The sequence below is a fragment of the Papaver somniferum genome, chromosome 3 (genome assembly GCF_003573695.1).
Source record: "Papaver somniferum cultivar HN1 chromosome 3, ASM357369v1, whole genome shotgun sequence".
NCBI lineage: Eukaryota > Viridiplantae > Streptophyta > Magnoliopsida > Ranunculales > Papaveraceae > Papaver > Papaver somniferum.
The window spans coordinates 228,018,112-228,033,121 of record NC_039360.1 but is presented as its reverse complement, the minus strand read 5'-3'; the positions used below and the strand labels follow the sequence as shown (position 1 = coordinate 228,033,121).

At 35.5% G+C, this 15,010-nt stretch overlaps 1 protein-coding gene across 2 annotated transcripts; it reads left to right on the top strand.

Annotated features, from left to right (window-relative positions):
• Positions 1 to 336: 336 nt before the first annotated feature.
• LOC113362214 lies at positions 337 to 5,097 on the top strand. 2 transcript variants are annotated; one of them, XM_026605165.1, is made up of 7 exons: positions 337 to 478; positions 633 to 750; positions 873 to 1,288; positions 1,479 to 2,814; positions 3,116 to 3,289; positions 4,001 to 4,091; positions 4,724 to 5,097. In XM_026605165.1, the coding sequence occupies exons 3-4, from the start codon at positions 1,109 to 1,111 to the stop codon at positions 2,472 to 2,474; spliced, it is 1,176 nt and encodes a 391-aa protein (XP_026460950.1). In that variant the 5' UTR covers positions 337 to 478; positions 633 to 750; positions 873 to 1,108; the 3' UTR covers positions 2,475 to 2,814; positions 3,116 to 3,289; positions 4,001 to 4,091; positions 4,724 to 5,097. The 2 variants fall into 2 exon arrangements, with proteins under 2 accessions (XP_026460950.1, XP_026460951.1); XM_026605166.1 differs by lacking the exons at positions 4,001 to 4,091; positions 4,724 to 5,097 and adding an exon at positions 3,391 to 3,960.
• The last annotated feature ends 9,913 nt before the right edge of the window (positions 5,098 to 15,010 follow it).

The window sequence follows — 15,010 nt, the reverse complement described above, 5'->3', positions numbered from 1 at the left end:
GTTTTGGATACACATTTAGAATTTTTTTAGATAAATAATTTTAAAATGACTTCCAAAAACAGAAAAATTAGATTTTTTACGAAGCAAAAATATTTTATTTTAATAATTATGTTTTTGGTATCCAAACAAGTAATTTTAACATGGAAAACCATGTCCTTCCGAAAAAGAACTCCCTTCGAAATTCAGTATTATTGTCCTTTTCTACTTTCCGTTAGTTGTCATAACGGTTCACTACACGTGGCCTTCACTCATTGGATGGTCATTTATGGCATCCGTTAGTTTGGTGAGTATATCGTATATAGTAGCTCTCTGTTCTGTGTCCGAGTGTTGGCGCGAGATTTCCCCCCACCCCCAACAAAATCCTTTCTATTTTCAGAAGATTTCTTCGTAAACCCATCGAGAGATTTCACTAACCCTTTCCTTGAATTCAAGTAATTTGGGGTTTTGTTTTTCTTCAAATGGCAGAATTAGAACAAAGGTATAACCCAAACTCAAACCCTAGTTTGATTTATTTATTTTTTTCTTTTCAATTAGGTGTGATTTGTTTGATTTTACTGCAATAATGTCAGAGTTGATGACAAATATGTCTTAATTTAGTATTGGTTGATCATAAAGATGTGTTATTGTTGCAGTAAAATCGTTGATAAAGATGTGATTTTTGCTGTTAATGAATGTGACTGGAAGGTGTCAATGACTACTACCTTGAAGACTTGGAGGGAAGTGTCAGACATTAATATTCAACTGGCTGAGGTAATTAATTAAGCTGTAGATCTGTAAGATTGGATGTCGTATTGGTTTCTAGTTTCTAAATTAGTGCAGCTTACCTTTATAATCAATTATTGCTTGTTTTCTGAATGAATTCACTTCCTCAGGGTTTAAAACCAGAATGTCTGCTGAAATTGTATGACCTGCTCATCAGTTTGTCTGTGGTCTCGTTATCACGGTGTCCTGGTGACAAGTTTACCGATATACGTAAAATGTCCAATTTCCTCTTTGAAGAACTTTCAGGGAGGTTCGTTTATTTTCTAATGTTGGGCAGCATATACTATGTTCAGATTCATGGGGTCTTTTACAGGAGTTAACTCTTTTGTTACGATGTTGTATTTCTATGTTGCACTTGCTTGAGTTCGACCAAAGTCTCCTCATTGAAAAGTGCCAAATTCTCCTAAGTATACTCAGAACATTATGTTCTCCGGAGTTAGCATCCATGGAAGGAAGAAAGGGGAAAAGTGTTTGTATCACCTCTGTGTCCTGTGCATTTTTTCCTGTCCTGCACTCAATCATCGAGGTACTTTTGACCACTCAAACCCTCTTATTTATTCATTTATTTACTGATTATTTGAACTTGGAACCACATCACTAGACTCATGTAGTTGTAATGATATAAACCGGGTATTAAGTTTTTGGTATTGAATTAAATTGTGTTCATGTGTTCGTTCCAAGTCAATGTATACAAACACTAATTTTTATTTTTACAGGTGTTCATCAATGGATTTCTAGTGCACAAGAAATTAGGAGATTACTTTACGACGTTAGAGACTGTCGCTTCTGCAAGTGATAACCTATTTATGGATCCATTGAATCAAGGTTCAAGAGATGTTGTGTTGGAGTTGATTTCTTCTCATTTTCTTCTATCAGTTTCTGATGAGCCAACCTTCAAGAACTCCTTGGAACCATTCCCTCTGCTGTGTGATGAAAAGCCCCCTTTCCTTGACCTAATAAGCCTAAATGCAGCTATGCAATTACTTTCAACAGTCGTCATATATTCTCCACCACAAATTTTACAAGCGCATATGATTTCCTTGGTTTCTAGATGCAGTAGCATTAGCATGGCTTCATATAATCAAGCATCAGATCCAAGACTAGTGAACTGGTACATATCAGCGTTTGAAATATCAGTGGACTTGTATTCCCAAAACATGTCAAGTTTACAATTGGGTGATACTCACGGAGAACCTAAAAGTGGGGTTGTTTTCAAACAATGTACGGCGGGAGGATTATCACATCTATCGTTTGAATCTCATATTCGGCTGGTCATGTATAGTCAACTGAAAGTTCACACAACTAACTTTCCTAAGTCTGTTCATCTTTTGCCGTCGAAAACGAAGTCTGATTATAAGAATGCTTGTATTGCATATATGAAGGAGAATCAAAATATTCTTAACATGTCATCCAGAGATGAAAGTTTCTCTGTTTTGAGTAACACTATATCAAGGATCCTCTCTGGAGATATTGGGACTAGTGAATTGTGGAAAAAAGGAAACATAAGTCAGCAGAAAATGTATCTTTTGGCTTCCATAGTAAACTTGATGAGTAGTTCACTGTTGCAAACAATCTGGGCAATGCAAAAAGGAAGTTTGGGTAATGCTGAAAGGCTTAAAGGTTATTCTCAGTATAGGGAGTACAATGTGATAATAAGCAAGATTAGCTGTTTCCAACAGTACAGCATACCCCGCAATCAATTAATACCCTAGCAGCGGATATGATGGCATATTATCCCGCAAGACATAAGCACTCAAAAATAATGTTTATGCACTTTGCAGGCTTGCTATTGTTTAGTTTTGAAGCTGGACTTGAATTCTTAAGCAAGAGTTGTATACTTATGATGATGACATTGATGAATCTATTTATTTTTGAAGAGGGTAAACTGGATTCACTGAAACAAGCTTCTGATCTTGAAGACAAATCTTTATCTTCTCGACCTTTGGATAAATCATTGGTGGTAACATCTTCTTCTCTATTGAAGTCACTAGGTCTTTATGCACGTGCATTAAAGGGGCCAGGTTTCTGAAATTGGTGAATCCCGTATATCAGGTACATACAATTTTTATGAATAGCTCATTCTAAAAGTATGCAAAACAGTTCTTGAAGATTGCTTCTAAAAGTCATTGAATTTACTATTGATACATATGGTCGGAGTAGTCCTCAACATTTGGATTTTGGTGAATAGGATTTGGTGACTGATTCTTAGTTTTGTTCTACGTATTTTTGGATTTGTATTGTCAAGTGTTGAGGTATATGGGGTTTTATTTATGTTGCGTGATCCTCCAAACTGTCGCTGAATTTCAGATTTAGTTATTCCGTCGATTGCTATAAACTCTTTGGTTTTTCGCAGGATAAATGAACCAATTCAATCAGAAGCTTCAAGAAGTACCCTGATCAGCAATGGTGGCTGGGAGATCGTAAGAAATACCGAAATTATGTATGGGATAAAAAGGCAGGCGACAGGAAAGATAGGAGAAAAAGATTAAGAGCTACCCTGAATTAGAAAGCTTTTCATGAATCTTAAGTAAGTTCTTATCTAGAGCTTTACTGATTTATTTTGAATTCCTTGTGCAAAAATTCAAATGCTGATTAGAGTTTATCATTTTAAAATCTTTGTTTCTTTAGAAGTATATCTGGAGAAAGGAAATAGAAATTAGTGAAGTTCGTAAAGGTAGCAAGTAAACTGAAGAGCTGTTAATATTCGTACAAAGCTCTTAAAACGAAACAGTCATCTCAATTCTCAATCCAATTTGTTTTCCAAGCTGGGTGTTTTGAGATATCAGCTGCTGGTTTGGCTGGCCGTTCTTATTGCAATTCAATTCTTGTATTCACCTTAAGATCCTAGTTCAGATTCCATTTGTTTTATGTAGCTCAAATTCAGTGTTATTCGAAAATGAGACTATGATACAAGGCTACAAGCTTTAGTCCTAGGGTTTTGCTAGGCTATATTAGCTTTTCATTAGCTATGCATATTGGCTACCCTTTTGTAAATCCTCTCAGTCATTTAGATACAAATAGTAGAGCATAGTAGTGTGGTGTATAAGGGTAGTTGTTCTCCCTCACTGGGGTGATTGTGATTTCAGCTGTGGTTATTCATGCAGGACAATTTTTGTGTTCTTGATGATTCATTTTTGGATTTTAATACTTTGGTTTATGTTGGTAAATGCAGATTCCATCTTATTTTTTCGCAACTCGATTCTGTGTATTACTTATTTTCTAATTATTTGATTTTTAGGGTCAGCCCTGGCTTTACAACAGCTGGTGGATTCGAGCATGAACCAGTTTCTGAAGGAGGAAGTCGAAGTCCTGCAGATATGACCGCATTTGTAAGTTATTAAATGGTTGCCTCATACATGAATTCTGTGCTTGACCAAAAAAATGAGCATAACAACGGTGTTCATCTTAAGAGTGGTTTGCTGTTAACTCAGTGGATGTGATTCTTTTTATACATGATAAGAAGCCTAGCTTTAGAATAAGAAAGTATTAGATCAGAATAAGTTATAAGCATGAGCGCGATGACATTCAATGTATTTTAGAGATTATAAATTTATAAGTCATGTTTTAGTATCAGTTTTGTGGGTACATTTGCTTACAAGTATAGAAGTCATGTATGAGGAAACAAGTTTATGACCCTCTAGAGTGAAGCATGTATATGCTCTCGCAGTTGCATCGAACATATATGATTTTGATTTATTTATTTATTTTTCATTCTTTTGGGGCTTTTTTTTTTCTTTTCTGAAATATAATTGCTCCCCTCTCTGGATTTTGTACTCTTGTCACCTTTTGTTACGATTACCTTGTACACGGATACAATATTCCAATATTTTGTGACCTCTTTTTAATCTAATTTGCTCTTTCTTATCAAAAAAAAAAGACTGCGGCTTAATTCTATTATGTGTTATTTAGTTATACAGATTCTATGCTTGACTCTGGATTGATCCCTCTTTTACTTTCTCAGGTTCAAAGTCTTCTTCAGCAAATGGTAAGTTATCTTGCACACAGCATACTTCGGGACCTCTTCCATTACAGCAGATGGTAAGTTATCTTACAAACCAAGGAATTGCAATTTTCTCATTCTGGAGTTGCCAATTAATTTACTTTTTAAATTGTTGAATTTGACTTTGAGTGTTATGGGTTGCTGGGTTTGTAAAAGAGCGGTTTATGATACAATCCTGCATCAATTCACATATATTTGTCTTAATGTTGTCAAATTTTGTTCGTGACATTTGATCAATACCCGACTCTAGCTGCACTAAGCACTAGATTGTTCCCAGAACTGTATCACATTTGTGGAAACTTTAGTTTGATTTAACCGAATATGGGAATTGAATACATGTGTAAAATACTGATTTATTGTACATGGATTCGGAGATGGTTTCGGCTACAGTCATGATGGGTTCGGAAGATCATCGACAAGAAAATCTAATTTAGTTCATTCATGTTTTTTCTTTTTTTAGATTGGAAATTTGATCGAAGTGAATCAAAACATTAATTTGAAAGAGTTTTCAGGTTCCCAATAAACAAATCCTATTAAAACTGTTGGATCAACATCAAGATCTCAAATGCCTACTTCAAGATTATATTTTTCATTTTTGTAGTGGTTGCCGTCTAGTTTCTAGAGGTTTAAGCAACTAGGTTTTTTTCCTAAATGCCGAAGCTTAGTTACTGAAGAGTAGTTTAAGCAATTAATCTGGCCCTAGTGGTGTTTTTAATTGCTTAGATATGGGAGGCTACTAGTGAATTTTATGTAGTTGGCCTACGTTTGCTGCTAAAGGTTTTGGAAACTAGTGAAAACAATAGTTTCCATTAACATGTTGCCGAATCATATAGGAACTAGTAGTTTCCTTTGCTTAGTTTCGGAAGCATTAGGCTCCTAGTGTATCTCATGGGGTTGGCATACGTTTCTTGCTAAAAATTCCGAAACTAATAAACATAAGAGTTGCGGAAAACCTGTTGCCGAAATATATAGGAACTATTAGTTTTCTTTGATTAGTTCCGAAAGCATTTGGCAACTTGCAGTCACCAGATTTAAGTGGCCTATTCTCAGTTTTTTTGTAGTGATGCTAAAACTTAATTGCAGACGTTAAGTTTTAGCATATGTTCATCATATTCACGACTGCAATTAAGTTAGTCTAATAGTAGCATTTTCTTGGTGCAATAACATTAAAGTTTAGTCAACTTTTTAGGTTGTAACTGTACGCATTAACTATTTTCGTTATGTTTATAGATTAATGCAATGGTGGTGTCTTTAAATCTGCGGATGAAGTTTGCAAAAAAACAATTTTTTATTTTTATTTTTTTTTAAGATTACAGAATCTCCCCTCCTTTGAAACACCAACACCTTGTTTGCAGCCGAACTCGGCGTCTGGATCTGAGTCAACCCCTGATTCGGACCAAGTAAGCAGTCAGACCATTTGTTTTGTATTTTGAGTCAGATCTGACTCGACTCTGACTCAGACATAACCTCTGACTCGGACCTATTTGAATCAGGTAACAAAATACCCCCTACTCATGGGGACAAACCACTGACTCATATATTTTTGAGTCAGATGAGTCAGATCTGACACAAAACAAACATATTGAGTTTTGAGTCAGATCTGACTCAAAACAAACATATTGAGTCAGATCCAGGTGATTTGATTGAGATGCAAACGACTCAGATGAGTCAGGAGTAAACAAACATGATGTAAGTCATACAAGCTCCCACGTCACACGTTAAGTGTGACATCCTCCTCAAATTAAATTAGATAAAAAAATTGGGCATTAGTAAACCTGGAGAGAACACTTGACAATACTCTATAGGCTAACACATTAAAATTCCAATAACATTCAGTTTACACCCGGTATTTAACTGTGCGTTCTTGATACTTAACCGGACGTTATTCACACTGTTCTTGATACTTAACTTGACGTTATTCACACTGTTAGATTGAAATTACGTGTAAATTAGTGGTTACACCTGGTTTACACCCAATACTTAACTGGACGTTTTTAACGTTGGTTAAGTAGACAATACATTTATTAATTTTACTAACCTAGATAATAAACCTACTAAATACATTTGTTCGTTTTCCTCAATACCATGGTTCTTATTCCACATAGAATACCGTAGAAAAAATCCCTAAATACCAGTTAGTTTTCCTCAGGCCATACTTTTCCACTGCATAAACATATCAGGCTTGAAGAAGCAAGACACCAGGCTAGGGCGCTAAGGATTTTGATTTTGTAGTTGAGAACTAAAAGACTTCGTCACGGTGCTGAAATTGACAGGAAAAAAAATATCAATTAAGGTTATGCAACAATTCTTAAAATTATCAGAAGAACCTATAAGAAACCAAAAAAAAAAGGGGGATATAAGCCAATCTGCTATTGATGATGCTATCAATATAGCAAACGTCGCTGAGAAAGGTTTGCAGTTATATATATCTAGACACATATATATTCTATTCATCTATCACTAATATGTCCAATGTATTACAATAGATGTGAAAAGGAGTGCCAGACAGGCTAAGCTTGCTGTTTTATTGTAAAAAAAAATGTTTTACCAGAAATTAAGAAGATCAATAAGACCTGTTGGGGAATGTATTATCATAAAACAAATACATCAGCAACCATCACTAGGAAGAAAAACAGACATGGTGTGTATTCCAAATCCAACTCTTATACTTACGGAATGATATTGAGTGATTAATTATTATATTTATTGTATTCTTATTACTGAATATTGTGTCTTTGACCTGAAACAGATACTGCCAAAAAAATAGCAATGCATGCTGCAAGAAAGAAAGCTATACAGAAAGCACATACAATCCGGAGATGCAGAACACGCTGGAAAAAAATTACTAAGGCGATCACGGAATTCCAGAAAAAAAAAAAAGGTACGCACCAGGCACATGTGATCCAGTAAAATTACCTAGACTACATGTAAAATTATTGGTATCAGCTTTATGAGCTATTAGTAATGCTGCACTTGAGGTTTCCAATTTCTTGCCAGCATTGCCAGGAGATGAAGTACCTAACCTAAGTTTAAAATTTTATAGTAATTTTTTCCTTGCAAAGAGCAAGATACCATGTGTTGACACTTTTAAATCCAAATATGAAAATAACCAACAGATCCAATACTAACCTAGAGAAAATATCAGATATAGATGATAACCAAATCAGATTACGGTTTAAATAGTAAAAGGATCAGACTATATAAAGATGTATTATGACTTCAAATTTAGCTTAAACATATGAAACAATTTATACTAATCCTAAAAATTTCTAACAACATCCAAAACGATCAATTGCAATATTCCAATAGCTACCTGATTATACTAAAGAGGGTATCAAATTCTTGATTCATTGATTCCCCCATTCTGAGCAACAATTAGTTAATCGATTAACGAGGGATTCTTGATTTCATCTTTTTGAACCAAAAGCTCTTTGTTCAGATCCCTTCGACAATTTCAGATATTAACAATTGAATAAGTAAGTTACTGATCTTGAATTTTCATTTTCAGAAATGGAGTTACGTTTAGATTTTGAAAAGGGGCTTATTCTATCAAAATAGCAACTTCATCTATCGAAATAACAACTTCAAAAGGAAGCAGCATATTTAATGATTTCTATGTTGCAGTGATGGACTTGAACAAGCATAATATAGGAGGTCCAGCTGCAGTATGCCCTCATTGTAATGCAATAATGTGGAATGAGAAAGATGCAACAAAAAACAGAAGAATAAGCTACCAGAATTTGGAAATTGTAGTTTGAAAGGTACTGTGAAATTTCCATTGCTGTGCAAAGCGCCAGAATTCTTAGAAAATCTATTGCAATATACATGTGGTGGTACCAGGGCAGCAAAGTTCAAAATTAACATAAGAGCCTATAATTCCGTGTTTGCATTTACCTCAAATGGGCCAAAGTGAAAAAACCTCAGGACGACGGTACAACACCATGGGTTTTTAGAATGTGTGGCCAAAATCATCATTTCATTGGTTCTTTGTTGTCGAACGACGGTAGCTTCCTGCTTTGTGTCAACTTTACATGGTTCATGTGGCTCTATGATAGACGCATTTATGTGTCTATTTTGATCTCAATGGTATATATTGTTAGTGATCAATTTTGTATTTATTATGGCCTTTTGTGTCTTTGTAGGTGTTTTTGGAGAAAAAAACTTTTACGGCGAAATTGGCTCGAAAAATGGTTTTTAGGCCCGTGGGAGAAAATTACTATACGTACCCTCAGTTTGGATAAGGGTAACCGAATTACTAAGAGGCACCCTCAGGACACCTTAAGACCACCTGCTATTCGCACCCCCGGATTGGATAGGGGCATTCCATCCCCTACATTTCAAAACTGCGTTTTGGCGGGAAAACATATGTTCACGGAACTGAGTTTAGGGTTAGAATTTTGGAAGGTACTTAATGAGATTCAATTGCCAGAATTATTTGGGCTGGACTGTAAATTAGTTAACATACTTGGTATAGTGATTTGGTTCAACAAAATTGGGCTAGTTAGTCGAGTTTGGAATTAAACAGGGTAAAAGAAGTTTCTCGGGTTTTAGCTTGAGTTATATTTTGCAGTTGCGTGGGGAGTTGGACAGAATTTTATGTCTGATTCGATTCGATCTTGTAAGATATTTGAAATCTCATCCATCTCAACAGACGCGTTGAGAAGATAAAACAAGAAAATAATTCCCGGGAAAGGAAAGAAAAGTATTCCGAGATATTTTGAAGTTATGATGAAGATTCGCAAGGTGCTGTCACTATATAAAGGTTGTAGAAGAATCGTAGAGGGTCTGTCGATAGTTGGGGGTAGTTAGCAGAGGTTGCAGATCCGAGAAGAAGAAGTGCAGAGAAGCTTCTGCTGCTGCAGTAAGAAGAAGACGAAGAATATTGTACAGCTAAGGACAGTAGTATAAAAGCATCGTATTTTTACGACAAGAAGAAAGTCGCAAACGAGCAGTCCTATTTAACTGTAATCTTCATAACAGTCGATCTGCAACGTTTATAAGTGTTGCAGTTTCGCAGTTTTGTTATTTTTCTCTATTTTTCTTTAATAAAACCCTTTTTTGAGCAATGGAAATTTATTTGAGCGAGTGTTCGACATCATGAGCTAAACCCAATCCTTGGGGTGATGGAGGAAACCACTCTTTCAAGAATCATGTGGCAATATTTATTTTATAAATTTATGCAATATTTTTATATGATTAATTGCATTGATAAAAAAATGAATTAAATGATTTTTGTTAATCAAATGTGTTTTCTATTGATGATGCATGCTTAGTTTTAGACTCTTGATGCGTTATACTTGCGACTAACATTTGATATTTTGGGAATCTGATTTTGGCAACACTTTAGAATCGAGTCAATTGTTTAAATTGCATGATATAAATTAATTTAGAACCACATAAGTATTGATGAATGGTGAAATCCTAGCTCCAGCCTCTCCATAATTTCACAACACATCAACTTTTATTTTTTTATTTACTTTTGCTTTAAAAATTAAGTCTAAAAATCTGCTTTCACAAGTCTCAACGAACCTATTACTACAATTCAATTAAAAATACCATCAATTTTTGGCTCCGCCGACACGGGCTTATCTTTAGACTACAATTTTTAGATTTTTTTTTTAGATATTTAGTTGTTTTATTTTTATTTTATTTGTTCTTTTTTACGCTTTTGCGGTTTTGTCTTTCGTTACAGATTTTGGAATTTGGAGCGAAAGAATAAGTTGCCAAATATTTTGGTGAATACTTAAAGATTTGGAGTAAAAGACAAAGCGAAAAGAGCGAAAGAAAAGAGAAAAAAGAGAGAGAGAGTTTATTTTTATTTTAGATTGTATTAGGATATCTTGAAATTTTCTTTTTCTTTTGCACTTTATTTTTGGACTTTGGACTTGAACATTTGGGACATTTTTTTATTTAACCCTACGGAAGGGTAGTTTAAATATAAATTGGTTGCAGAGAAGGACGGCGATTACGATATCGCCTCGGCCCCTCGGGTTAGTACATTGACATTGGAGTCGGTGACCCGAGTCGACTTCAATGGTTCATCCCCTGTCTGGAATGGGAGGTAAGAATTCTAAACACCCGCGAATCCCCTGTCAGCGGGTTTACTGGATGATTTTGTATGCATATATGTTGAGGACCTGAAATCGGATTTAATTTTCTAATAAAGGGCAAGACCTGGCTAAATCAAGATAAGGAATTGGATTTCATCACCGTTTCCTTCTTCACCGCCTTAGGAACACGTAACCAACGCGAACCTAAGCCTTAAAATTTGGACTAGAACGAGATCGATAGGGCAACGAGCTTTATACGAAAGTCGTTCGAAAAATATTGGTTGCTCTATTGAGCATACTTCGAAGTCCATGATGGTTTCTGTAAATTGAATACGCCGCCTTGTAATTCCGGTGAGGCCTTGGGTATCAAAGCTCCTCTGAGCTTCCCTTGTCTCTATTCAACTTACTTTAAACTCGGATTGATTCCAGAGAGGTTTGCTCAGATTGTAACGAATTCCTTTTCGGAAGAATAGAAGCTTGTCTAGAAACAATCTAATGGAGCCATCATGCTTTTAGTTTGCTAGATAAAATAGGCTTGTTGTGGTCGAGTCAGCCTTCTTTGTGCTTTTTTAGAATTCCCTTGCAGTTAGGATGTCGAACTAGTATAGCTAATATAATGATTATTCGACTGAGCAACGTGATAATTATTCTTTTTATGACCATAGTGTGAATAGTGGTTGGGAACGCCAAACTTTTCAAGGTTATGGGTCATACCATGGTGAGCCCAATTACTATCCACATGCCCACCGGTCATACGAGCGAGATTCTTATAATTGTATATAGTGTTAGTGCTCGATTTTGTGTCTCTAGATGAAGCACGTAAGTGATAGACACATTTTTGTGTCTAATATGATCTCAATTGTATATAGTGTTAGTGCTCGATTTTGTATTTATTATGGCTTTTCGTGTCTTTGTAGGTGTTTTTGGAGAAATAAGCTTTTGCGGCGAAATTGGCTCGAAAAGTGTTTTTTGCGCTCGCGGGAGAAAATTACTATACGGACCCTGACTTTGGATAAGGGGTAACCTAATTACTAAGGGGCACCCTCAGGACACCTCCCAAGACAACCTGCTAATCGGACTCCTGGACTGGATAAGGGGCAGTCATCTTCAACATTTTAAAAAATCAAATTTGGCGGGAATTATTCGAACAGAGGAACTGATTTAGGGTTCGATTTTTGGGCCTTTTCTGGACGGATTCAATCACCAGATTTGGTGGGGAAGGACTGAGTTAACTAAACAGGCTTGGTCTAAGTGATTTAATGGCACAGATTGGGCTGGTTAATCACATTCTCGCAAAACAGGGAACTAAGTTATTATCGGGTTTGTTTGGGATTGTATATGGAAAGTACGTGTGTAGAAAGGAATATATCTCTCAGGGATTTGGTTTTATCAAGTTAGGGAAGTTTTGGAAGTTAAAAACAACTCAGCAGACGCGTGAAGATTTTGAGATAGAAAAGAGAAACCGAGTTATTCTCGGATATTTTGAGGAATCTGTGATGTATAAAAGCAATCTACGGGACTCAGAGAAGCAGATAGGGAGTTTGGGGGTCGATTGGGAGTCGAGAGGATTCTGCAGGAGAAGTTGCAGAATTTCTTCTTTGCTGGTGAAGAAGAAGGTGAACAGCGCAAACGACAGATGAGAACAGTCGCATAAACCGTGGCCTAAACTTTCAAATTCAATTTCTTTGTCACAGTTTTGTAACTATTATTCCAACAGTTAAGACAGTTTGCAACAGTTTAGTTATTGTTCTTCCGTTACAGCGAGTTTTGTAACAATTATAACTGTTACAAACTCATAGTTTCATACCTTTTCACCCTTTTGATCATCTTTTGAGCCATAGACCAATCTTTTGAGACCATGATTAATATGAGGAGCTAAACCTCAACCCTAGGATGATGGAGAAAGCCTTATTTCACGCATGTGGTAATTTTAATAATTCTTTTATGACTTTTTTGCATTGATTAATAATTGTTTTATGGTTTTTATTGAATGGTTGTGATTTCAATTGATGGGTTATGCTTAGGTTATAATGCAGAACGGAAGCGTGAATAAAGAATTTTGGTAGTAAAGTAGAAGAATAGTTGAGAAAATCTGAATATTGATTGATAATAATAATGTGTGTTTTTTAATACAAAAGACTTGTCCCCTATTTATATAACTCTAATACTCAAACTTGGAAAATAAGAAATTCCTAAAATAAATAACGTGCTAGAATTAAATAACTTCTAAAAATAAGTAATTCTAAAAATAAAAAAATACTACTCTAAATTAATTAAACTCTAGAAATATTAATAAAATTACTAATCCTAAATCTAACGGATGTCCTACATCAGGCCCGCCATCTTGAAAAGAATTCGTCTCGGATTAACAAAGTACCGAAAAACATGTGCTACATCAGGCCCGCCACCTTGATAAGAAATCGACTTCGAGTTCAGCAAATATTGTAAACGACCCGCCCAACAAATAATATACTTTGAGTAATTTGATGATCGTAGAGTAGAACACCATAAAATTGATTGTTGAACACAAAAGTTGATGTCGATGTTGGCAACACTTGGAGTAGCAGTTATCTGGCAATACTTTTGACTAACGAAAATATTTTCGCATAATTTTTGATTTTCAAGTAGAATGGCGTTAGGCGACTTACAAGAAGATGGTGTTTCCGGTGTTGATATTGGCGAAATTTCTTCAACTTGTTTTTGTTCATAAGAGATACGACAATCTTCATTTGTTTCACCGTTAGGAACACAAACATCACTATAAATAGGTATGAATGGTGATTCTATAATTGGTGAAGAAAGCGTTGGAGTAAGAGCTTCTACCATTGGAGGAGTAACCTCAAGAAAGGTATCGAGTTGTGACCAATCTATTCGATCCAAAATAAGCTTTGCTTCTGCGAGATGTTGAAGACTCTTCTTTTGTGATTCCGCAAATTTACGTTGCAACTCGGCTTGGGATTCGTTACGATTAACGACATGAGCAACCAAACTGGTTGAAATTAATTGAAGTTGACGTTTGAGTTTCGAGTTGAGATTCCCTAAGCTGACGTTGGAAATCGTCTTGAGTATCCGTAAACTTATGTTGGGACTCTGCACGTACAAGATCATCAAGACTATAGCGATTGTCTTTTCCACAGTCTTTATTTTTGCCTGCCATGGTGATACACGGTTGGTTTTCGTTTCGGGAACTGGTAGGCTTGGTTTAATGTATGGGCTTAGTGTATTTGGTGGGCTTGGTTTGGTAGCTGGGAACAAACAACATTAAGACGTTTATGGTCGTGGTCCTGTCTCGTGGAAGAGAGAACAGATGGGAGTCATGGGACTAATTAAAGGAAGATTAAAATATGTGGGAAGATTAGAAAAAGAAGACGTGATAGGAGTGGAGTACTGGACGTGGAGATAAAGTGGATGGAGAATAATGGTAAGAGTAAGGATTAAGGGTTTGGTAGAAAACGAACAGACGTTGGTTTTTTTTTTTTTTTGAAAAATAATAGGATAGTTGATAATAGGGTTTGGAAGAAGAGATGCGGAGATCTCGATAAGTAAAGGTGAAGAAAGGGTAAAGGAAGTTTAGATGAAAAGAATAAGATGACCGTAAGCCGAAGCTCTAGATGCCACTTAATGCAGAACGGAAGCGTGAATAAAGAATTTTGGTAGTAAAGTAGAAGAATAGTTGAGAAAATCTCAATATTGATTGATAATAATAATGTGTGTTTTTTAATACAAAAGACTTGTCCCCTATTTATATAACTCTAATACTCAAACTTGGAAAATAAGAAATCCCTAAAATAAATAACGTGCTAGAATTAAATAACTTCTAAAAATAAGTAATTCTAAAAATAAAAAAATACTACTCTAAATTAACTAAACTCTAGAAATATTAATAAAATTATTAATCCTAAATCTAACGGATGTCCTACATCAGGCCCGCCATCTTGAAAAGAATTCGTCTCGAATTAACAAAGTACCGAAGAACATGTGCTACATCAGGCCCGCCATCTTGATAAAAATCGACTTCGAGTTCAGCAAATATTGTAAACGACCCGCCCAACAAATAATATACTTTGAGTAAGTTGATGATCGTAGAGTGGAACACCATAAAATTGATTGTTGAACACAAAAGTTGATGTCGATGTTGGCAACACTTGGAGTAGCAGTTATCTGGCAATACTTTTGACTAACGAAAATATTTTCGCAT

Coding starts and splice junctions, on each gene's coding strand:
- LOC113362214 (XM_026605165.1), top strand. CDS start 1,109: ATGTTGCACTTGCTTGAGTTCGACCAAAGTCTCCTCATTGAAAAGTGC. Junction 1,289..1,478: donor TCCTGCACTCAATCATCGAG/GTACTTTTGACC, acceptor TTATTTTTACAG/GTGTTCATCAATGGATTTCT.